Genomic DNA, 23,539 nt, shown 5'->3' on the forward strand with positions numbered 1-23,539 from the left:
AACAGAGACCAAAATTAAAAGTACAAAGAAATGAAATTTTCTTGGATGGTTTAGTAAACACAGGTACAGGTGTGACAATAATTGTGCCAGAATTTTGGCATCCAAATTGGCCTCTTCAGGAGGTAAACGTTCAACTGTTAGGAATTGGGACATTATCTCAAGTGAAACAGAGTGCAAGATGGCTCGAATGTATAGGTGTAGAAGGACAGAGAGGAAAATTAAAGTCATATGTGGCTAACATAAATATGAATTTATGGGTCCGTGATCTATTACAACAATGGAATACTCAGAAGAACATTCCTCCAACCTCAGAAACAAATCATAAATTAACACATTTCTGAGAGAAATATTAGAAGGTATTATTCTTTTTTCTTTATTAAGAAATTTTTTAATATATATTTTTATTTTATAATTAACTTGATTTCACATATCAGCTACGGATTCTCTCGTCCTTCCTCCTCCCACCCCTCAGTGCTCCCCCAAAGTACACCCCCTATTCCCACCTCCTCCAAAGCAAAGTCTCCCCTGAGGAGTCAGCCCAGCCTGGTAGACTCAGCAGAGGCAGGTCCAGTCCCCTCCTCCCTGTACCAAGGCTGAGCAAAGTGTCCCAGCATAGGCCCCAGGCTCCAAAAAGCCAGCCCATGCACTAAGGACAAGTCCCAGCTCCACTGCCTGGGGGCCTCCCAAACAGTTCAATCTAATCAACTGTTCCATTTATCCAGAGGGCCTGGTCCAGTTCCACAGGGGCTCCTAACTCTTGGTTCACAGTTCATGCACTTCCACTAGTTTGGCTATTTGTCCCTATGCTTTTTCCAATCATGGTCTCAATATCTCTTGCTGATACAGTCCCTACTCTCTCTTGCTGATCAGGCTTCCGGAGCTCCACCTGGGGCTTGGCCATGGATCTCTGCATCTGCTTCCAACAGACACTGGATGAGAGTTCTATCATGACAGCCAGGGTGTTTGGCCATCCGATCACCAGAGCAGGTCAGCTCAGGCACTCTCTTGACTATTGCCAGTAGTCTACAGTGGAGGTATCTTTGTGGATTTCTGGGGACCTCTCTAGCACTCTGCTTCTTCCTATTCCCCTGGGGTCTTCATTCATCATGGTATCGCCCTCCCCCTTCTCCCACTCTGCTCCTGATCCAGCTGGAACATCCCACTCCCCTAAGCTCTCTTTCCCCTGGCATTTGCCCTCCATTACCCCACCCCCACCCTCAGTTTGCTCATGTAGATCTCATTCATTTCTCTATCATTGTGTGATCCCTGTGTCTTTCTCAGGGTGCTCTTTACTAGGTAGCCTCCCTGGAGTTGTGAGTTGCAGTCTGGTTATCCTTTACTTTACATCTAGTATCCACTTATGAGTGAGTACATACCATGTTTGTCTTTCTGAGTCTGGGTTACCTCACTCAGAATGATATTTTCTAGTTCCATCCATTTGCCTGCAAACCTCATGATGTCATTTTTTTCTCTGCTGAGTAGTACTCCATTGTGTATATGTATGACATTTTCTTTATCCATTCTTCAGTTGAAGGGCATATAGGTTGTTTCCAGGTTCTGGCCATTACAAATAATGCTGCTATGAACATAATTGAGCATGTGTTCTTGTGGTATGATTGAGCATTCCTTGGGTATATGCAAGAGTAGTATAGCTGGATCTTGGGGGAGATTGATTCCCAATCTTCTAAGAAAGCACCATATTGATTTCCAAAGTGGTTGTACAAGCTTACATTCCCACCAACAGTGGAGGAGAGTTCCCCTCACACCATATCTTCTCCAATATAAGCTGTCTTCAGTGTTTTTTATCTTAGCCATTCTGACGGGTGTAAGATGGTATCTCAGAGTCGTTTTGATTTGCATTTCCCTGATAACTAAGGATGTTGAGCAATTCTTTAAATGTCTTTCATCCAATTGAGATTATTCTGTTGAGAATTCTCTGTTTAGCTCTGTAGCCCATTTTTTAATTGAACTGTTAGGAATTTTGATGTCTAGTTTCTTTCTTTTTTTTTTTCCAGAGTTGCAGACCAAACCCAGGGCCTTACATTTTCTAGGCAAGTGCTCCACCACTGAGCTAAATCCCCAACCCCTGATGTCTAGTTTCTTGAGTTCTTTATATATTCTGGATATCAGCCCTCTGTCAGATGTGGGGTTGGTGAAAATCTTTTCCCTTTCTGTAGGCTGTCGGTTTGTCTTATTGACCATGTCCTTTGCCCTACAAAAGCTTCTCAGTTTCAAGAGGTCCCATTTATTAATTGTTTCACTTAGTGTCTCTGCTACTGGTGTTATATTTAGGAAGTGATGTCTGGTGCCAGTGCATTCAAGACTACTTCCTACTTTCTCTTCTATCAGGTTTAGAGTAACTGGATCTGTGTTGAGGTCTTTGATCCACTTGGACTTAAGTTATGTGCACGGTGACAGATATGGATCTATTTACAGTCTTCTGCATGTTGACATCCAGTTATGCCAGCACCTTTTGTTGAAGATGCTTTCTTCTGTCCACTGTACAGTTTTGGCTTCTTTGTCAAAAACGTATGTTCATAGGTGTACAGAATAATGTTGGGTTCTTCAGTTCGATTCCATTGGTCCACATGTCAGTTTTTATGCTAGTACCAAGCTGTTTTTATTACTGTAGCTCTATAGTAGAGCTGGAAGTCAGGGATCGTGATGCTTCCAGAGGTTGTTTTATTTGTACAGGATTCTTTTGGCTATCCTAGGTTTTTTGTTTTGCCATATGAAATTGAGTATTGTCCTTCCCAGGTCTGTGAAGAATTGTGTTGGGATTTTGATGGGGATTGCATTGAATCTGTAGATTGCTTTTGGTAAGATTGCCATTTTTACTATGTTGGTCCTACCTATCCATGAGCATGTTAGATCTTTCCATTTTCTGACATCTTCAATTTCTTTCTTCAGGGACTTAAAGTTCTTGTCATACAGGTTCTTTGCTTGCTTAGTTAGAGTTACCCCAAGGTATTTTATATCATTTGTGGCTATTGTAAAGGGTGATGTTTCTCTGGTTTCTTTTTCAGCCTGTTTGTCATTTGTATATAGGAGGGCTACTGATTTTTTTGAGTTAATCTTGTATCCTGCTACATTGCTGAAGGTGTTTATAAGTTGTGTGAGTTCCTTGGTTGAATTTTTGGGGTCACTCATGTATACTATCATTATCATCTGCAAATAGTGAAAGCTTGACTTCTTCCTTTCCAATTTGTATCCCCTTGATCTCCTTATGCTGTCTTGTTGCCCTGGCTAGAACTTCAAGTACTATATTGAATAAGTATGGGGAGAGTGGACAGCCTTGTCTTGTTCCTGATTTTAGAGATAGCGCTTTGAGCTTCTCTCCATTTAATTTGATGTTGGCTGTTGGCTTGCTGTAAATTGCCTTTATTATGTTTAAGTATGTTCCCTGTATTCCTGATTGCTCCAAGACCTTTATCATGAAGGGGTGTTGGATTTTGTCACAGGCCTTTTCAGTATCTAGTGAGATGATCATTTTTTCTTTCAGTTTGTTTATATGGTGTTTACATTGACAGACTTTTGTATGTTAAACCACCCTTGCATCCCTGGGATGAAGCCTACTTGATCATGGTGGATAATTGTTTTGATGTGTTCTTGGAATCTGTTTGCCAGTATTTTATTGAGTATTTTTGCATCAATGTTCATGAGGGAGATCAGTCTGTAGTTCTCTTTCTTTGTTGCATCTTTGTTTGGCTTGGGAATCAGGGTAATTGTAGCCTCATAGAAGGAGTTTGGTAATGTTCCTTCTGATTCTATTGTGTGGAACAATTTAAAGAGTATTGGTATTGTCTCTTCTTTGAAGATCTGGTAGAATTCTGCACTGAAACCATCTGGTCCTGGGCTTTTTTTTCATTGGAAGACTTTTAATGACTGTTTCTATTTCCTTAGGGGTTATTGGTTTATTTAAATAGTTTATCTGGTCTTGATTTAACTTAGGTATGTGGTACCTATTCAGAAAATTATTCATTTCTTTTAGATTTTCCAGTTTTGTGGAGTACAGGTTTTTGAAGTATGACCTGATGGTTCTCTCAATTTCCTCAATGTTAGTTGTTATCTCTCCCTTTTCATTTCTGATTTTGCTAATTTGGATGCTCTCTCTCTGCCTTTTGGTTAGTTTGGATAAGGGCTTTTCTATCTTGTTGATTTTCTCAAAGAACCAACTCTTTGTTTAATTGATTCTTTGTATTGTTCTCTTTGTTTCTATTTTATTGATTTCAGCTCTCAATTTGATAATTTCCTGGTGTCTATTCCTCCTGGGTGACTTTGTCTCTTCTTTTTCTAGGGCTTTCAAATGTGCTGTTAAGTCACTAGTGTGAGATGTCTCCAACTTCTTTATGTGGGCATTTAGAGCTATGAATTTTCCTCTTATCACTGCCTGCATAGTCTCATAAGTTTGGGTTTGTGGTATATTCATTTTCATTGATCTCTAGGAAGTCTTTAGTTTCTTTCTTTATTTCTTCCTTGACCCATTGGTGATTCAGTTGAGCATTATTAAGTTTCCATTTGATTGTAGGTTTTCTGTAATGTTTGTTGTTGTTGAATTTTAACTTCATACCATGGTGGTCTGATAGAATACAGGTGGTTATTCCAATTTTGTTGTTTGTATCTGTTGAGATTTTTCTTTGTGGCCAAGTATGTGGTCGATTTTAGAGAAAGTTCCATGGGGTGCTGAGAAGAAGGTATATTCTTTTTTGTTAGAATGGAATTATTTGTAGATATCAGTTAAGTCCATTTGAGTCACAACATCAGTTTAGTCCCTCATTTCTCTGATAAATTTCAATTTTGTAGACCTGACCAGTGGTTAGAGAGGGGTGTTGAGGTCCCCAACTATTAATGTGTGGGGTTTTATGTATGATTTAAGCTTTAGTAATATTTCTTTTATAAATGTGGGTGTCCTTGTGTTTGGGGAATAAATGTTCAGAATTGAAACTTCATCTTGGTGGATCTTTCCTGTGATGAGTATGTAATGTCCTTCCTGATCTCTTTTGACTGATTTTTAGCTTGAAGTCTATTTTGTTGGATATTAGGATGGCTACACAAGTTTGCTTCTTAAGACCATTTGATTGGAAAGACTATTCCAAGCCTTTTATTTCTGAGGTAGTGTCTATCTTTGAAATTGAAGTGTGTTTACTGTATGCAGCAGAAAGATGGGTTGTGCTTTCATATCAATTCTGTTAGCCTGTGTCTTTTTATAGGTGAATTTAGTCCATTGATATTAAGGGATATTAATGACCAGTGATGGTTAGTTCCTGTTACCTTTTGGTGGTAGTGTGTGTGTGTATTTCTCTTCTTTGGGGTTTACTGCTGTGGGGTTATCTATTGCCTGTGTTTTTGTGGGTGTATCTGACTTCCTTAGGTTGGAATTTTCCTTCTGGTGCTTTCTGCAGGGCTGGATTTGTGGACAGGTGCTGTTTAAATATGGTTTTGTCTTGGAATGTCTTGTTCACTCTGTAGATGGTGATTGAAAGTTTTGCTGGGTATGTTAGTCTAGGCTGGTATCCATGGTCTCTTAGTGTCTGCATTACATCTGTCCAGGTCCTTCTGGCTTACAAAGTCTCCATTGAGAAGTAGAGTGTTAATCTGATGGGTCTGCCTTTATAAGTCACTTGTCCTTTTTCCTTTGCTGCTCTTAATATTCTTTCTGTATTATGTAGGTTTAGTTGTTTAATTATTATGTGGCAAGGGGACTTTTTTGGGGGGTCTTGTCTGTTTGGTTTTCTATAGGCTTCTTGTATCTTCATAGGTATTTCCTTTTTAATTTGGGAAAGTTTTCTTCTATGATCTTGTTGAATATATTTTCTGTGCCATTGAGTTGGTATTCTTCTCCTTCTTCTATCCCTATTAGTCTTAGTTTTGGCCTTTTCATGGTGTCCCAGATTTCCTGGACATTTTGTATTATGACTTTTTTGGCTTTGGTATTCTTTGACTGATGAATCTATTTTCTCTATTGTATCCTCTACACCAGAAATTCTCTCTTCTATCTCTTGTATTCTGTTGGTTATGCTTGCATCTGTGTTTCCTGTTCATTTACTCAGATTTTCTATTTCCAGCATTCCCTCTGTTTGTGTCGTCTTCATTGTTTCTATTTCTCTTTTCAGGTCTTAAACTGTTTTCCTCACCTGTTTAAATAGCTTTTTCATGGTTTTCTTGGCTCTCTTTAAGGGATTTATCAATTTCTTCCAATTTTTTGTTTGTCTTTTCCTCCATTTTATTTTTCATTTTTTCTTGAAAGGCCTTTAGCATCTTCATGATGCTATTCTTAAGGTCTCTTTCTTCTACTTCTTTTACATTGTGATGTTCAGGTCTTGCTGTTGGAGGAGGGCTAGGATCTGGTGATGCTGTATTGCTCTTTATGTTGTTGTATGTACTTCTGCCTTGATATCTGCCCATCTCCTCCTCTCCTGGTCCAATGAGAGCTGGCAGTTTGGTTTCCATGCTTCAGGATGTTGCTGGGGTCTCAAACGGATGGGTAAGGCGGCAGGGTGTGTAGATTGCAGGGTTTGGTGGGGGGGTTGGAGGAGGGGTCTTCCAGCAGGAGTTTTGCCTGCTGACTGGCAACTCTTGGTCCAAAGAGAGCTGGTGGTTTGGTTTCCATGCCTCATTAAGTTGCTGGGGTCTTAGGCAGATGGGTATGGGGGCAGGGTGTGTAGACTGCAAGGTCTGGTGGGGGGTTTGGAGAAGTAGGAGCCTTCTGGTAGGAGTTTTGCCTGCTGGCTGGGAACTGGGACAGAGTTGGGTAGGAGTTCCTGGGGTCTGCTTGTGTCCCAGGGATGTGTCCTAGGGGCAGGACTCTCTGGGTATGAGCAGAATCACTCAACTCTTGCTCCAATGAGAGCTGGCAGTTTGGTTTCCATGCCTCAGGAAGTTGCTGGGGTCTCAGGCAGATGGGTATGGGGGCAAGGCATATAGATTGCAGGGTCCGGTGTGGGGTTTTAGTGAGGGGGGGCATTCCGGAAGGGGTTTTGCCTGCTGGCAGGCAACTGGGACAGAGTTGGGTGGAAGTTCCCGGGGACTGGTTGTGTCCCAGGGATCTGCACTTCCTGTTTACTCAGAGTTCTTGGATAGAGATGAAGACTAGATAGTTATAGTTGCAGTTTTCCTTAATTATTATAGAAAGTAAATTAGGTATAAAACTTTGGAGTAATTAAACGGCATGGATGGTGGAGTGTTTTCTCTGAATTTGCTAAATACAAATGGACTGAACATTGTAAATGTAATTCTTACTTGATAACTTCTTTGTTGCATATAGTTTATCTATGGTAAGCTTAAAACCTTTCATTTTTATTTAGACAAAAAGGGAACTGCTGTGGAATATTCTTTGAAGATGTGTTTCATTTGTTTATGCTGTAGAATGTTTGTTTTAATGATGCAAAGATGTGTTGCATTCTTTTATGTTGCATTTGTTTAACTCTGTGAAACTTTGTTTTTTGCCTGTCTAAAACACCTGATGGTCTAATAAAGAGCTGAATGGCCAATAGCAAAGCAGGAGAGAGGATAGGAGGGTCTGGCAGGCAGAGAGAATATATAGAAGGAGAAATCTGGAAGGAAGGGAAGAAGAAGGAGAAGGAGCAAGAGAACAAGAAGAGGAGGAGGTAGGGGCCAGCCACCGAGCCACCCAGCCACATGTTAGCCACAGATTAAGTGTGAAAGTAAGATATACAGAAGTGGCAAAGGAAAAAGCCCAGAGGCATAAGGCAGATGGGATAATTTAAATTAAGGAAAGCTGGCTAGAAATAAGTCAAGCTAAGACAAGGCGTTTGAAAGTAATAAGTCTCTGTGTGTATTATTTATGTGGCAGCCGACTAGTGGGTCCCTAAAAGAGTAAAGCGACAAAAGATGAAAAGAGTAAACACAAAACAAACAAACAAACAAACAACAGAGCGGAGGGGTGAAGAGAGAAGGAAAGGGAAGACAGAGAGGAAGGAGTGTGGTGGTAATCTAATTGTACTGAATTATTATTTTGATTGTATGTTAATAAATAAAGTTGTCCGGGGGTCAGAGCTATTAGAGCCATAGCAAGAGTGTGGCGGTGGTGGCACACGCCTTTAATCCCATAAGATCTCTGTGTGTTCAGGGATATAGCCAGCATTGGAGACATATGCCTTTAAGACCTAGGGGGCTGTACATTCAGACAGTGACGAGGCAGTCATGTGTTTGGGTTTACAACCAATGAGAAGGCAGAACAACATACTATAAAAAAACGAACTGACAGGAAGTAGGTCTCTTTTCGCGAAGCTGGGACAGCAGGAGGAAGGGTGAGATTTTAGCTCTGAGCTCTGACCTCTCGGCTTTCTCTTTTACATTGATTCTGTGTTTCTTATTTAATAAGACGGTTGGATACATCAATATCTGGCGCCCAACGTTCGTGTTACGAATTCATGAAAATGCTGTTTGCCTGTGGCCTTGTGAGCCCCAGCTCAGGCCCAAGCTACACTCAGGTGGTTGTGTTGGCGCACACCGGTAGGATTTGCTGAAGGAGACAGAGGCAGTAGGATCCCAAGTTTGAGCCGGTCTAGGAGGCTTGGGAGAAGCTTTGGCCTGGACGGAGCCACAATCAGTGGTGGGATCATGGAAGCAGTGGCTATTGCTCCACGTTGCCAGCTCCTTCTCATCGTGTTGGTGACTGCAGTGATGTTGCTACCTGGAACGAAGGGTTTACTGCTGCTGGTTCAGAGAAGAATTGCCAGGACCATCGTGTTACAAGAAAGCATCGGCAAAGGTCAGTTTGGAAAAGTTTGGCAAGACAAATGGTGGGGAGAAATTATTGTGAAGATTTTCTGTTCTAGGGAAGAATGTTCATGGTTCCGAGAGACAGACATTTATCAGACTGTGATTGCTCCAAACCACAGAGGAGGCAAAAAAAAAAAGTCTGCAGGAAACCATGACCACGCCTAACAGTGACTTTGAAATCTTCAAAAGGACGACAGGACTCCACAATGGTGATTCCACATGGACTATGGTAAAGCCATTAAGATGATTAACACACCGAAAGATCGACTTTGGACTACAAACTGGTCAGGACAATTTTGAGATGGCTAGCTGAGATGATCCAGCCTGACAGACTACTTGAACAAGGACTTGAAACAAGCCCTGCACTTTCCTATTATGCAGAGACTGGACAAATGATACAGGACTTGATGATTAACCCCAAAATTTTCTTTTCAAGATTCCCTAAAGATATCTTCACCCCTAGAAAGCAAAAGGAAAAAGAGAATATAGATATGAGATAGATCATCGAATCTACTCTGAGAAAAAAGATAAAGAAATAATAGGATAAATAGGTAGATCATTGAATCTACACTGAAGAAAAGGGGAAGATATAAAAATGACAAAAGGTAGACTACTGAATGTATTATGAAAAGAAAAAAGACAATATGGATATGATAAGATAAAAAGGGAGATTATGGAATCTACTTTTTAAAAGGAACTACTTGTTTTAAATAAGATAAGTAATGAAAATTTTTTGGTCTGAGTTTATCAGACGTTACTGGACTGGACATTGTTAATATATATAATGGAGTTTTTATCTGAATCTGTCAAATGTTAATGGACTAGACATCATTAATGTAATTTTTGGCTATATATATTGTATATACTTATTGGATAGTTTTTTCTTGTATTAGTTATAAGCTTTTTTTAATTTTAGACAAAAAGAGAGGAGATGTGGTGGTATTGTGTTCTCCAAAATATTGTGTACTCTAATAAATTTATCTGGGGTCAGAGAACAGACAGCCACTAGATACAAAGGCTAGAAAATGGTGGCACTCACACCTTTAATCCTAGCATTCCAGAGATAGAAATCCCTCTGGATCTCTGTGAGTTCATTGCCACATTGGAAATAGCCAAGCATGGTGACACGCCTTTAATCCCAGAAAGCCAGCCTTTAATCCCAGGGAGTGGTGGTAGAAAGCAGGAAGATATATAAGGCGTGAGGGCGAGAAACTAGAGGCATTGAGCTGGTTAAGCATTCAGGTTTTTGAGCAGTAATTCAGCTGAGACCCATTCCGGATGAGGACTCAGAGGCCTCCAGTCTGAGGAGACAAGACCAGCTGAGGATCCGGTGAGGTGAGATAGCTATGGCTTGTTCTATCTCTCTGATCTACCAGCATTGACCCCAATAACTGGCCTAGGTTTGATTTTATTAATAAGAACTTTTAAGATTCCTGCTACAAAGGAGGGGAGAGAAGAGAGAAAGATGCAGTGTCACATGGGCACTAAAGGGAACATCTTGTCCCTAAAAATATTGGACTCAAAGCGCTTCTGCTGTGAGCTCATCATAGGAAGTGGGATATAGGAAACCAAACTGGACTGACTGTAAATGATGGGAAGGCAGGATTACAGCCCGGTGACCTTCCAGTCTTCACTGTGCCTAAACACACACCACAGGATGATTGTCCCAGTAAAGCATACAACAGCCTAACTTTTTGCAAGAAACAAAAGAGAGAACATCTTCTTCTGTACCTTTCTTTATCACCTAAACCCACAGGTGAAGCCGGGTTAATCTCTGGTTCCCTGATCAACAGGATTTAGGAATGAGATGTCTCATTGGCTAAAAGCTACATGGTTTTCTCCTTTCCTCTAGTGAACAGCTACCAAGTCTTCAACCTTTTCACCCCCAACCTCATCCCCACCCGTGACTCAAACTCAGGTCTCACCCCTGTCAAGGTCAGACCTGGTGAGCAACAGGTGCAGCTAGAGCCACCTGCTCAGGTGCAGTGACTGGTAGTAGCTGGTAGTGGCTGTCCAGAGTCCTGCTGGAACTGTAGAGGAATCTTCAGTATCCAGAAAACCAACTCAACTCACCCTACATGGATTGTATCCAGGGAAGAGGTGAGTAGTGGGGCAGAAGAGGTGCTAGTATGCTAAGTTACAGGGTACATGACAGATGGTCAAATGCAGAGGCCAGAGGGCATTGGTCCAGCAGACATTGTGCACAGACCACCATGTGAGTGCAGAGAATTGACCTCTGGTTGTCAGCAAGAGCAGAAAGTGCTCTTAAGTGCTGATCATCTCTCCAGCCCCTGCAATGGTTGATTGTCAGCTTCACACACTGGGTAGGGAGAGCCTCAGCTGAAGGATTACCTGCATCATATTGGCCTGTGGGCACATCTGTTTTGAAGGCATTTGTTGTCTGTCTGACTTTTTAATTTTTTTGTTTTTTTTTTAGACAGTGTTTCTTGATGTATCTCAGGCTGTCCTTAAATTCACTCTCAGACCAGGCTAGTCTCAAACTCAGATATTCACCTGCCTCTCCCTCCTGAGTGTTGACATTAAAAGCATACACCCCACCACCACCACCATCACCACCACTATCTGCCTACTTTTTTTTTTTTTTTTTTTTGGTTTTCCAGGACAGGGTTTCTCTGTGTAGCTTTGCGCCTTTCCTGGAACTCACTTGGTTGCCCAGGCTGGCCTCGAACTCACAGAGATCCTCCTGCCTCTGCCTTCCGAGTGCTGGGATTAAAGGCGTGCGCCGCCGCCGCCGCCGCGCCGCGCCGCCGGCGCCGCCGCCGCCGCCGCCGCCGCCACCACCTGGCCATTTCTAGTTTTTAATGAAGTCCAAGTGTCTTGACCTGAGTTTATTCTTGGAACTGATTTAAAGGAGGAAGGAGAGGCCTGACTCCACAGAGTTCTTCTCTGACCTTCACATGTGCACACAAGTGCTCTCTCTGTCTCTGTCTCTTTCACACAAACAACACACATTAATTAGTTGGTTAATTAATAAAAGATTGAGTATATACTGGATCTACCTCATAGGCTGTGTCAGATTCTTGGGACAGATTTAGCATTTACTTTATACAGTTAACAGGATTGTAGGGGCCAGCTACTCCTGCCTGGGGCAATATGTCTCTATCTGCATCCCTCAGACCCGACTCCAGAAGCAATGTCTAGATCTTCTTATGACCTCGAAGCATCCACAGGGGAGGGATTTGGCACTTTGCCACTCACTGACTTGAGCTGGTTGGGTGTGGAGCTAGCCCTTTCACTGTGCCTCTGTGACAGCACTGATTCAGGCTCTGTCACCATCTACAGCAGATCTGCATGTCAGGACTGTGTGTGAGGGTGCACATATTCTTCTTCTGTGCTACATACACAGTAGTCACAGGCTCCGTGTGCTGACTGGACACTGTCAGAGCACAGCTACAGGACTCTAAAGAGAAGTCACTGAGTTCTCCCCTCACTCAGGATGAAACTGCTTCTCCTGGTCACTCTGCTCACAGGTAGGACCCTTCTCCCCTATGAGTGCCCACCATCTCCCAAGTATTCAATGCACAGCTTCTTAATGGTCACACCTGACGTTCTGGTTTGGGGTTCCTGTTGTGGTCTCATAGCCTGTGGTTGGGGTTCCCTGCTTACCCCATATCCACAAGAGCTGGCACCTTTGCCCTCTAGGTCAACTCAGATGACTCCTTGGAAAGTTCACTACAGTCACCTACATAAGCAATGAAGCCCCTTCTGTCTCTGCCATATTGCCCTGGCACCTTGGGCCTAAAGTGTCTTGACAGTGTGATTTTTCTTTTCCTTTTAAAAGACATTGACTTTTATTTTATGTGTTTGAGCCCTTTGCCTGCATGTGTGTCTGTGAACTGAGAGTGAGCAGTGCCTACAGAGGCCAGAGGAGGGGTCTGATCCTCCAGAACCAGGGTCATAGGCAATTGTGAGTTGCCTTGTGGCTTCTGGACCTGAGCCTGGGTCCCACACAAGCTCAACAAGACTCCTGACTGCAGAGTCATCTCTCCAGCCCTTATTCTTATTATTAGTTTTTTTACAGGATTATATAGTTCTGGCTCAGGCTGTCCTTCAACTCAACATTCTAGCCAACACTTACCTCAGCTTCCCAAGGGTTATGATTACACACAGACCTATAAAGAGAGAAGTCACTTGAGTCCTCCACACACTCAGGATGAAACTCCTTCTGCTGGTCACTTTGCTCACAGGTAGGACCCTTGTCCCCTGTGTGTGCCCCCCTTCTCCCTTGTCTTCAATGCACCGTTTCCCAATGGTCACACCTGAAGTTTAGGACTGCAATTCTTTTTTTCTGGGCACTTTACATGAGAGTGTTTCTTCAAATAGTGATAGCTGGTCTGGAATTCACTCTAAAGATCATCCTGGCTTGAACTTAGATATTCACCTGCCTCAGCCACCAGAGTGCTGGTATCACAGAGTGTGTGTTCCACTCTACCTGTCTTTTCCTGCATTTTAATGGTGACCAAGTATCCCGGTGTATTCTGAATTCTGGATTATTTACCTACTCCTCAGCAGACGATCAGTTTCTTTTTTAATCAAATGCTGACCTTACAATAATGATCTGACCATTATCCTTGTCTATGAGCTGTGCATGGTCATACAACAGATTCCTTCTAATTCTTCCAGTGTAAAACATTCAGCATGTGTTGGCTGCTTCTCTGGCTCAAGGTCTCAGCTAGAACTGTGATGAATCCCACTGCTGGCTAAGGCTAGGGTTTCCCCTAGGCTTGAGTAAGTGTGGGGCAGCTTTCAAACTTAACAGATGGTTGGGTTGTTGGGTTATTGAACTAAGAGGTCAGTTTGTTCCTGGCTGTAGATGAGAGTGTTCTCAGCTCCTCAACACAGAGACCCTTGGAGAGCACAGAGTGTGGTGTCTGTCTGTCCTGACAGTGAGAAATGAGCAGGCAAGCAAGGCAAAAGGCAATGTCTATAGAACTTAGTCCTGGGCAGTCAGTCCAGCCAGATACAGTGGTGTTCACTTATAATCCTACCACTCGGGAGGCTGAGGCCAGAGGGTTCCTATGAAGTCTGAGGCTAGCTTGGTGACAGGGCAACAACTCCTTATCTCAGATAGGTAGACAGCTTTTTGCACAGGCCTGGTGACTTTAGTTTCCTCTACAATACCTACCTAGTAGAGAGAGAAAACCATCTCCCTAAAGTTGTTTTGTGGTCTCCTCGTGTAGCATGTTTTTTATGAGTGTGAACAAGTGCATGCGTATGAACCTGTTTGCAGACAAGCACACACCTGCACATGTGTGCACACACTTGCACACACACACTCAGATCTCTTCATTGCTCTCCTGATGCAGCATCTGGTAGGAGTCAGGAGGAAGCTAGCAGGCAGGCATCAGACACCTGGTAAAGCCAAGTGGGATTGATGGAGTGTGCTGTGCATTCTTGCAGCAGGCACTACAGCACACAGCATCATCCGTCGGTCTTTGTGGCAGTTCAACAATGTGATAAAGTGCACCATCCCTGCGAGTCATCCCTTGTTGGAATACAGCAACTATGGCTGCTACTGTGGCTTCGGGGGCTCCGACACTCCGGTGGATGAGTTAGACAGGTGAGTGATCCATCTGGTGGGAGACTGGAGGGTTTGGGTTGGTGGGGACAGCACACAAGCAGAGCATCTCGTGAGGCACAAATAGGAGACATGCATATTGACCAAGCATCATATATTTTGTTTGCTTTCTGTATTATTTTTGTTTGTTAGTTTCCAGACAGGTGTTCTTTTGTAGCCCTAGGTTTCCTGGAATTCCTTCTGGAGAGCATGCTGGACTTGAACTCAGTGTCCATCTATATGCCTTTGCCCCTCAAGTACTGGGATTAATGGTAGACACAACTACACTCCACAGAAGTTGCTTTCAATAAATATATGCTTAATAGAAATCACAAACTCTCAAGCCTCAGGATGATTTATTCTGGAATATCATGTTTAAATCATCCTCACATGTTGGAGAAAGACTGCAGGTGAGAACTCACCTCCTGTGGGTCCATAGTCCTTTCTCAGCTGTTTCTTCCTCTCTCCAGGTGCTGCCAGACTCACGACAATTGCTATGATCAGGCCATGAAGATGGAAAGCTGCAAATCCCTCATAGACAACCCCTACACCACCTCCTATTCATACTCATGCTCTGGGAATGAGGTCACCTGCAGTGGTAGGTTTAGCCTCTGGGACCTCAGGATTCTGCTGGTCCCTCACAGGTTTGGAGGAGGCAGGGAAGTAACAAGGACAATCACCATTTAGTGGTGATTTCCTTGGTCTCATGTGACCTCACAACAACCTTATCAGTTAGATACTAAAATATAGATGAAGTCACTGATGAGGAAGATGAGGAAGGCAGGGTCACTTGGCCATGGCCACCCAGCTTAGAAGTGATGACATTTGGTTCTGGAACACTGATCTACATCATTCCAAAGCCTCTGTTTAAAAATATTTCAAGATTTTATTTATTACTGGGGGAGGCATTTCTGTGCCACAACACAGGTGTGCAGATCTCAGGACAACTTGCAGAAGTCTGTTCTTTCAACCATGTGAGTCCTGGGGATGGTACTTGGATTCAGACCTGGCAGCAAGTGCCTGTATTCCTTGAGCCATCTTGACTGCCCAAGGCCTCTCCTCTTAGCTGCTGTTTTATACTGATTCCATATTGACTAAACAACTGAAAGCTGAATCATTGGCTATAAGTCAGATACTGGACTAAACACCTATGCAGGGCAACATTTATCATTTTTATTTTACAGGTGAGGATTCAGAGGGCTGGGAATATAGATGAGTTGTTAGAGAGCTTGCCTAGCATGCACAGAGCCCTCTTCCACCTCCAGAACCCATACATTGAGTCTGGTGGTTCACACCTGCAATCCAGCACTTGGTGGAGACAGGTTTATCTTTAGTTATATAAATTTATAAGTGGTAATTCATATTTGTAGTTCTTTATTTTTTGAGACAGAGTTTCTCAGTGTAGCTTTGAGCCTGTCCTGGAGCTTGCTCTGTAGACCATGCTGACATCAAACTCAGAGAGATATACCTTCCTCTTCCTACCAAGTGCTGGGATTAAAGGTGTGTGCCACCACTGTCTGACTGATAATTGTATTTTTATAGGTTTTAGGATTAAATATATGTGTTTATTTTTATGTATAGGAATGGGTTGGCATCCCCTGTCTTCTTCAGTCACTCTCTCGCCATGTCTTTAGAGCCTCTCTCTCTCTCTCTCTCTCTCTCTCTCTCTCTCTCTCTCTCTCTCTCTCTCTCTCTCTCTCTCTCTCTCACACACACACACACACACACACTCACTAAACATGACACTCACCTTTAACTAGCCTGAATGAGCAACAACTTTTGGGGATCCATGCTCCTCACTTCACTTCCCAACAGAGTTACAGATGCCCCATCACACCTTCCTTTTTTACAGGGTCTCTGGGCATCCTAGGTCAGGCCCTCATAATTCTATGCCTACCAATTTATGAACTGTGCCATCTCCTCAGCCACAACAACTAATGTTCATATTATCAGTGTGTTCCAGCAATTTGGACAACCCAATGGACTTCCGTGTGCATTGTCTTTCAGACCATAGCTGCATCAGTGGGAGGACCACTGGGTCCTTTGTCCATAGAAAATAGGGAGCAGGGTCATGGGCTCCATTCAACTTCCTTTCTTGTTTCTCTCCAGACAAAAACGACCCCTGTGAGGCCTTCATCTGCAACTGTGACCATGAGGCCGCCATCTGCTTCTCACAGGCTCCATACAACAAGGAGAACAAAGGCATTACGTGTTAGACTTGTTATCTCAGTTACTGCCTACACCATCCCTGCCTGCCTGTTTGTGGTCACTACTCACTGTGCCCTCTAATAAAGCACATATAGAAAGAACTCAGCTTTGGTGATTGTATTCTCTGTCTACCAAACATAACTAGATCCTCAGAAAACATCATCCTGTCTATTCCTGGAAACTGAAGATTAATGGGAAAGACCTTTCTAGGGAGCAAGCACCTTGAAGAGTGGTTAATGATTCCAGCCATGCCTTTCATCCCAGCATTCTGGGATGCAGAAGTAGAGGCAGAGGTAGGCAGGTCTCTTGAGTTCTTGGCAACCCTGGTCTAAAAGCAAGTTCCAGGACATCCAGGAATGTTAAAGAAACCCTGTCTCAAAATACTAACAAAAAAAATTCAAAATCAAAATAAAGAAGAAACCAGCCTAAGATACATAGGTGTGTAGGCGGAATGGAAAGGGGAAGGAGAGGGGAGAGATGCAGAAGGCAAATGGAAAGGAAAGGAGGGAAGAGGAGGGATGGGGAGGGAAGGAAAGAAAGACAGAGTTAGGAGAGGAGAGAAGAGAGAAAGATTGAGTGTCACACGGGCACTAAAGGGAACATCTTGCTCTAAAAATTCTGGACTCGCTGGGTGGTGTCCATGCAGGCCTTTATTCCCTGCACTGTAGATGCAGAGATAGGCAGATCTTTGCAAGCTGGAGGCCAGCCAGTTCTATAGAGCCAGTTCCAGGACAGACTCCAGAGCTACAGAAAACCCTGTCTCAAAAAAAGACCCCCCCAAAGGAACTGGACTCAAACACTTGTGCTGTGCACTCATCATAAGAAATAGGATATAGGGGCTGGAAAAATGGCTCAGAGGTTAAGAGTACTAGCAGCTCTTCCAGAGGTCCTGAGTCCAATTCCCAGCACCCACAAGGTGACTCACAAACCATCTGTAAGAGATCTGGTGCCCTCTTGTGGCCTGCAGGCATACATCTAGAACACACAATAAATAAACAAATAAATAAATCTTGGGGAAAAAAGAAATAGATGTTGGATATAGGAAACCACACTGGACTAACCATAAATGACCTCAAAACATGATTACATCCTGGTGGACTTCCAGTCTTCACTGTGCCTAAACACACACCACAGGATAATGTCCTGCTAAAGCACACAGCAGCCCTACGTTTTGAACAAAGAAATCAGAACACATCCTCTTCTCTACCTTTCTCTATCACGTGACCCCAAAGGTAAAGCCAGGTTAATCTCTGGTTACCTGGTCAACCAGGTTTAGGAATAACCTGTGTCATTGGTGTTTTAAGGCTGCGTGGTTGTCAGTCACTCTTTTCCTTTAGTGAACATCTTTCCAGTCCTCCGTCTTTCTAACCCCAACCCCATTCCCGCTGGAGTCCCAAAGCTCAGGCCTTGACCCTCCCAAGGTCAGTTCTGGTGAGCAACACGTGCAGCCTGAGCCCTGTGCAGGCACAGTGACTGGTAGTGTTTGGTAGTGGCTGTCCTGAGTCCTGCTGGAAGGGTAGGGGATCTTGAGCGAGGAGACAAACTCAACTCATCCATGACATGGTTTTTATCCAGGGACGAGGTGAGAAGTGGGGAAAAGGAGGTGCTGGGGTGAAAAGTTAGAGCAACATGAGAGATGGCCAAACCCAGAGGCCAGCAGGTATTGGTCCAGCAGACACTGTTCCTCAGCCACCATGTGGTGGTTGTTGAGGATTGAACTCCTGGTCCTCAGCAAGAGCATAAAGTGCTCTCATGTGATGAGCAGGAGTATTACATAAAGAAACCCTGCCTCAAAAAATAAAAATAAAAAACAAAAAAAATATGAGAAGAAGCCAGTATGAAATAATGATGGGTTAGAGGGGACAGAAAAGGGAAAGAGAAGGAGGGACAAAGCAGGGAAATGTATAGGAAAGGAGGGATTGGGTGTTGTGGAATATTATTTGAAGATTTGTTACATTTGTTTTATGCTGTGGAACTTTTGTTTTAATGATGCAAAAATGTGTTGCATTCTTTTCTTATGCTTTTTTTAAATTTAACCTTTTTCTTTTTATTTACAATTTTTTAATTCATTTTAAATACCAACCACAGATCCCCTATCTCAGCTCTCTTCCTGCTCACCCCACAGCCTCCTCCCCTCACTCACTCCCTTTCCCCTCCTCCAAAAGTGTAAAGCCTCTCATGGGGGATCAGCAAAACGTGATACATTCAGTTGAGGAAGGTCTAGGCACTCCCCCTCCCTGCATCAAGGCTGTGCAAGTTGTCCCACCATAGGTAGTGGGCTCCAAAAAGCCAGCTCATACACCAGGGATGGATCCTAATCCCAGTGCCAAGGGCCCTTCAAACAGACCAAGCTACACAACCCACATGCAGAGGGAAGGAGCAAGAGGACAAGGAGAGGAGGATGCCAGGGGCCAGCTACCCAGCCACCCAGCCACATGTCAGCTACAGAGTAAGTGTGAAAGTAAGATTTACAGAAGTAGGAAAGGAAAAAGCCCAGAGGCAAAAGGTAGATGGAATAATTTAAATTAAGGAAAGCTGGCTAGAAATAAGCCAAGCTAAGGCCAGACATTGATAACTAATAGTAAGCCTTTGTGTGTTGTATTTATTTGGGAGCTGAGTAGTGGGTTTCTAAAAGAGTAAAAGTCTTAAAAAAAACCCAGACCAACAACAGAGGGGAGAGAAGGAAAGAGAAGACAGGGAGGTAGGAGGAGAGAGAAGAGAGAAAGATGCAGTGTCACATGGGAACTAACAGGAACATTTTGGCTCTGAAAATATTGGACTCAAAGCACTTCTGCTGTGTGTTCATCATAACATGTTGGATATAGGATTCCAACTGGACTGAGAGTAAATGACCTAAAAGCAGGATTGCATCCTGGTGACATTCCAGTCTTCACTGCGCCTAAACACATGCCACAGGATAACTGTCACGCTAAAGTACACAGCAGAATAACCTTTTGAACAAACAAAATAGACCACATCCTCTCCTGTACACTTCTTTGCTGTGGGATGTTCTGTATGGCAAATGTGTTGTTCTGATTGGTCAATAAATAAAACACCGATTGGCCAATGGCTAGGCAGGAAGTATAGGCAGGGCTAACAGAGAGAAGGATAGAAAGAACAGGAAGGCAGAAGGAGTCACTGCCAGTCACCGCCATGACAAACAGCATGTGAAGATGTCGGTAAGCCATGAGCCACAAGGCAAGATATAGATTTGTGGAAATGGATTAACTTAAGCTATAAGAACAGTTAGCAAGAAGCCTGCCATGGCCATAAAGTTTGTAACCAATATAAGTATCTGTGTTTACTTGGTTGGGTCTGAGCGGCTGGGGGACTGGTGGGTGAGAAAGATTTGTCCTGACTGTGGGCCAGGCAGGAAAACTCTAGCTACACTTCTTTATCACAGAACCCCTTATGTAAAACCAGGTTAATCCCTGGTTTCCTGGTCTATGAGATTTAGGAACCAGATGTCTCATTGGTTAAAGGTTACATTGATCACAGGCTCTCTTTTTCTTTTGTGAGCAGCTACCCAGTTCTCCGCCTTTTCACCCCAGTCCTGTCCCTACCTGTGTCCCAAACTCAGGTCTCACTCCTCCCAAGGTCCAGCCTGGTGAGCAACAGGTGCAGCTTCAGCGCCTGTGCAGGTGCAGTGACTGGTAGTAGCTGGGAGTGACTGTCCAGAATCCTGCTGGAAGGGTAGGGGGATCTTGCGTATGGAGACAACCAACTCAACTCACCGCTGACAGGGTTTTTATCCTGGTAAGAGGCTAGAGGTGGGGAAAAGGAGGTGCTGGGGTGCTAAGTTAGAGGGTACTAGAGAGATGAACAGACACAGAGGCCAGAGGGCATTGGGCCAGCAGACATTGTTCACAAGTTCACACAGAGGCCAGAGGGCATTGGGCCAGTAGACATTGTCCACAAGTTCATGGTTCTGAGAACTGAAGCCTGGTCCTCAGCAAGAGCAGAAAGTGCTCTTAAGTGCTGAGCCATCTCTCCAGCCCCTGCAATGGTTGATTGTCAGCTTCACACACTGGGTAGGGAGAGCCTCTGCTGAAGGATGACCTGCATCATATTGGCCTGTGGGCACATCTGTTGGATATTTGTTTTCTGTTGTATGATATTTTGTTTGTGTTCTGACAAATAAAGCTTTCCTGGAGACCAGAGGGTGGAGCTAGCCATTAGTTAACCATAGAAGCCAGGCTTTGGTGACTCCTGCCTCTGGTCCCAGCATTGGGAGGCTTACACCTTTAATCCTAGCACTCTGGAGGTGGAGACAGGATCTTGACCCCCCTTTTGGTCACAGGATTGAGAGAGATAAGAACTCTCTGGTGACTGCAACCCACAGCTCCAGAGAGATTAGCTAACAGGGAAAGACCCCAAAATCAAGGTCTCCCATAGGGAGTCAGCAGAGCCCCGCACACTGAGTCTAGGCAGGTCCAAGCCCCTCCCCACTGCACCAAGGCTGCGCAAGGCATCACACCACAGTCACAGGCTCCCAAAATCCTGCCCATGCACCAGGGACAGAACCCAATCCCCCTGCCTTGATGCCCCCCAAACAGTTTGAGTCAAACAACTGTCTTCCATATCCAGAGGGCCTAGTCCAGTCCCATGTGGGCTCCACAGCCACTAGTCTCCAGTTCATGGGCTTCCACTAGTGTGAGCAGTCATCTTTGCACGTTTTCCCATCATGATCTCGACATCCCTCACCTGCAGAATCCCTCCTTCTCTCTCATCGATTGGATTCCCAGAGCCCAGCCCTGGCACCTGGCTGTGGATCTCTGCATCTGCCTCCATCAGTCACTGGACAAAGCCTCTATGATGACAGCTAGGATATTTGCTAGGCTGGTCACCAGAGTAGACAAGTCCAGGCACCCTCTAGACCACTGCCAGCACTCCCAGGTGGGGTCATCCATGTGGATTCCTGAGAGCCTCCCTAACACCATGCCTCTTCCTATCCCCATGATGTCCTTATCTATCATGGTATCTCCCTCCTTGTCCTCCCACTCTGTCCCTGTTTCAACTCAAACCTCCCATTTCCCTATGTTCTCATGCCTCACTCCTTGCCCTCCATCCCCCCACACCCAGTCTGCTCATGTAGATCTCATCCACTTCTCCTTTGCTGGGTCAACCATGTGTCCCTCCTAGGGTCTTTCCCTGTTAGCTAGCCTCTCTGGAGCTGTGGGTTGCAGTCTGGCCATCCCTTCCCTCACATCTAGTATCCACTTATGAGTGAGTACATACTATGTCCTTCTGAGTCTGGGTTATCTCACACAGGATGATATTTTCTAGTTCCATCCATTTGACTGCCAATTTCATGATGTCATTCTTTTTTACTGCGGAGTAGTACTCCATTATGTATATGTGACACATTTTCTTTATCCATTCTTCAGTTGAGGGGCATCTAGGTTGTTTCCAGGTTCTTGCTATTATGAATAATGCTGCTATGAGCATAGCATGTATCCTTGTGGTATGATTGAGCATTCCTTGGGTATATGCCCAAGAGTGGTAGAGCTGGGTCTTGAGGAAGACTTATTCTCAATTTTCTGAGAAACCACCATACTGATTTCCAGAGTGGCTATACAAGTTTGCACTCCCACCAACAGTGTAGGAGTGCTCTCCTTGCTCCACATCCTCTCCAACATAACCTGTCTTCAGTGGTTTTGATCTTAGCGATTCTGACAGGTGTAAGATGGTATCTTAGAGTCGTTTTGATTTGCATTTCCCTGATGACTAAGGATGTTGAGAAATTCCTTTAATGCCTTTCAGCCATTTGAGATTCTTCTGTTGAGAATTCTCTGTTAAGCTCTGTAGCCCCCCCTTTTTGTTTTTTCAAGACAAGGTTTCACTGTGTAGTTTCTGCCTTTCCTGGAACTCACTCTGTAGCCCAAGCTGGCCTCAAACTCACAGAGATCCACCTGGCTCTGCCTCCTTAGTGCTGGGATTATAGGAGTGCACCACCACCACATGGCCTTTTTTTTTTTTTAAGATTTATTTATTTATTATGTATACAGTGTCCTGTCTGCATGTATCCATGAAGGCCAGAAGAGGGCACCAGATCTCATTACAGATGGTTGTGAGCCACCATGTGGTTGCTGGAAATTGAACTCAGGACCTCTGGAAGAAGAGCCAGTGCTCTTAAACTCTGAGCCATCTCTCCTGCCCCAGTAGCCCAATTTTAATTGGATTGTTCAGTATTTTGGAATCTAGCTTTTTGAGTTCTTTATATATTTTGGAGAGCCACCCTTTGTTAGATGTGGAGTTGGTGAAGAACTTTTCCCATTCTGTAGGCTGTCATTTTTGTCTCATTGACCATATCCTTTGCCCTACAAAAGCTTCTCAGTTTTAAGAGGTCCCATTTATTAATTGTTTCTCTCAGTGTCTCTGCTACTGGTGCTATATTTAGGAAGTGATCTCCTGTGCCAATGCGTTCAAGAGTACTTCCTATTTTCTCTTCTATCAAGTTCAGCGTAACTGGATTTATGTTGAGGTCTTTGTTCCACTTGGACTTGAGTTTTGTGCATGGTGACAGATATGGATCTATTTGTAATCTTTTACATATTGACATCCAGTTATGCCAGCACCATTTGTTGAAGATACGTTCTTTTCCCCATGGTACTGTTTTGGCTTCTCTGTTGAAAATTGTATGTTCATAGGTATGTGAATTAATGTCAGGGTCTTCAATTTGTTTCCATTGGTCCACGTGTTTATGCCAGTACCAAGCTGTTTTTATTACTATAGCTCAATAGTAGAGCTGGAAGTCAGGGATTGTGATGCCTCCAGAGGTTGCTTTATTATACAGGATTCTTTTAGCTATCCTAGGTTTTTTTGTTTTTCCATGTAAAGTTAAGTATTGTTCTTTTCAAGTCTGTGAAGAATTGTGTTGGGATTTTGATGGGAATTGCATTGAATCTATAGATTGCTTTTGGTAAGATTGCCATTGATATTATGTTAATTCTACCATAGGTAGAACATGGGAGGTCTTTCCATTTTCTGATATCTTCTTCAATTTCT

General features: G+C 43.7%; 1 protein-coding gene across 2 annotated transcripts; it reads left to right on the plus strand.

Annotated features, from left to right (window-relative positions):
* The first annotated feature begins 12,919 nt into the window (after positions 1–12,919).
* On the plus strand, positions 12,920–16,582 carry LOC119087084 (phospholipase A2-like). 2 transcript variants are annotated; one of them, XM_037201719.1, is made up of 4 exons: positions 12,920–12,953; positions 14,167–14,326; positions 14,794–14,921; positions 16,433–16,582. In XM_037201719.1, the coding sequence occupies exons 1-4, from the start codon at positions 12,920–12,922 to the stop codon at positions 16,537–16,539; spliced, it is 429 nt and encodes a 142-aa protein (XP_037057614.1). In that variant the 3' UTR covers positions 16,540–16,582. The 2 variants fall into 2 exon arrangements, with proteins under 2 accessions (XP_037057614.1, XP_037057615.1); XM_037201720.1 differs by having other exon boundaries at positions 14,170–14,326.
* Positions 16,583–23,539: the final 6,957 nt, after the last annotated feature.

This window comes from Peromyscus leucopus, unplaced genomic scaffold (assembly GCF_004664715.2).
Source record: "Peromyscus leucopus breed LL Stock unplaced genomic scaffold, UCI_PerLeu_2.1 scaffold_1227, whole genome shotgun sequence".
NCBI classification, from domain to species: domain Eukaryota; kingdom Metazoa; phylum Chordata; class Mammalia; order Rodentia; family Cricetidae; genus Peromyscus; species Peromyscus leucopus.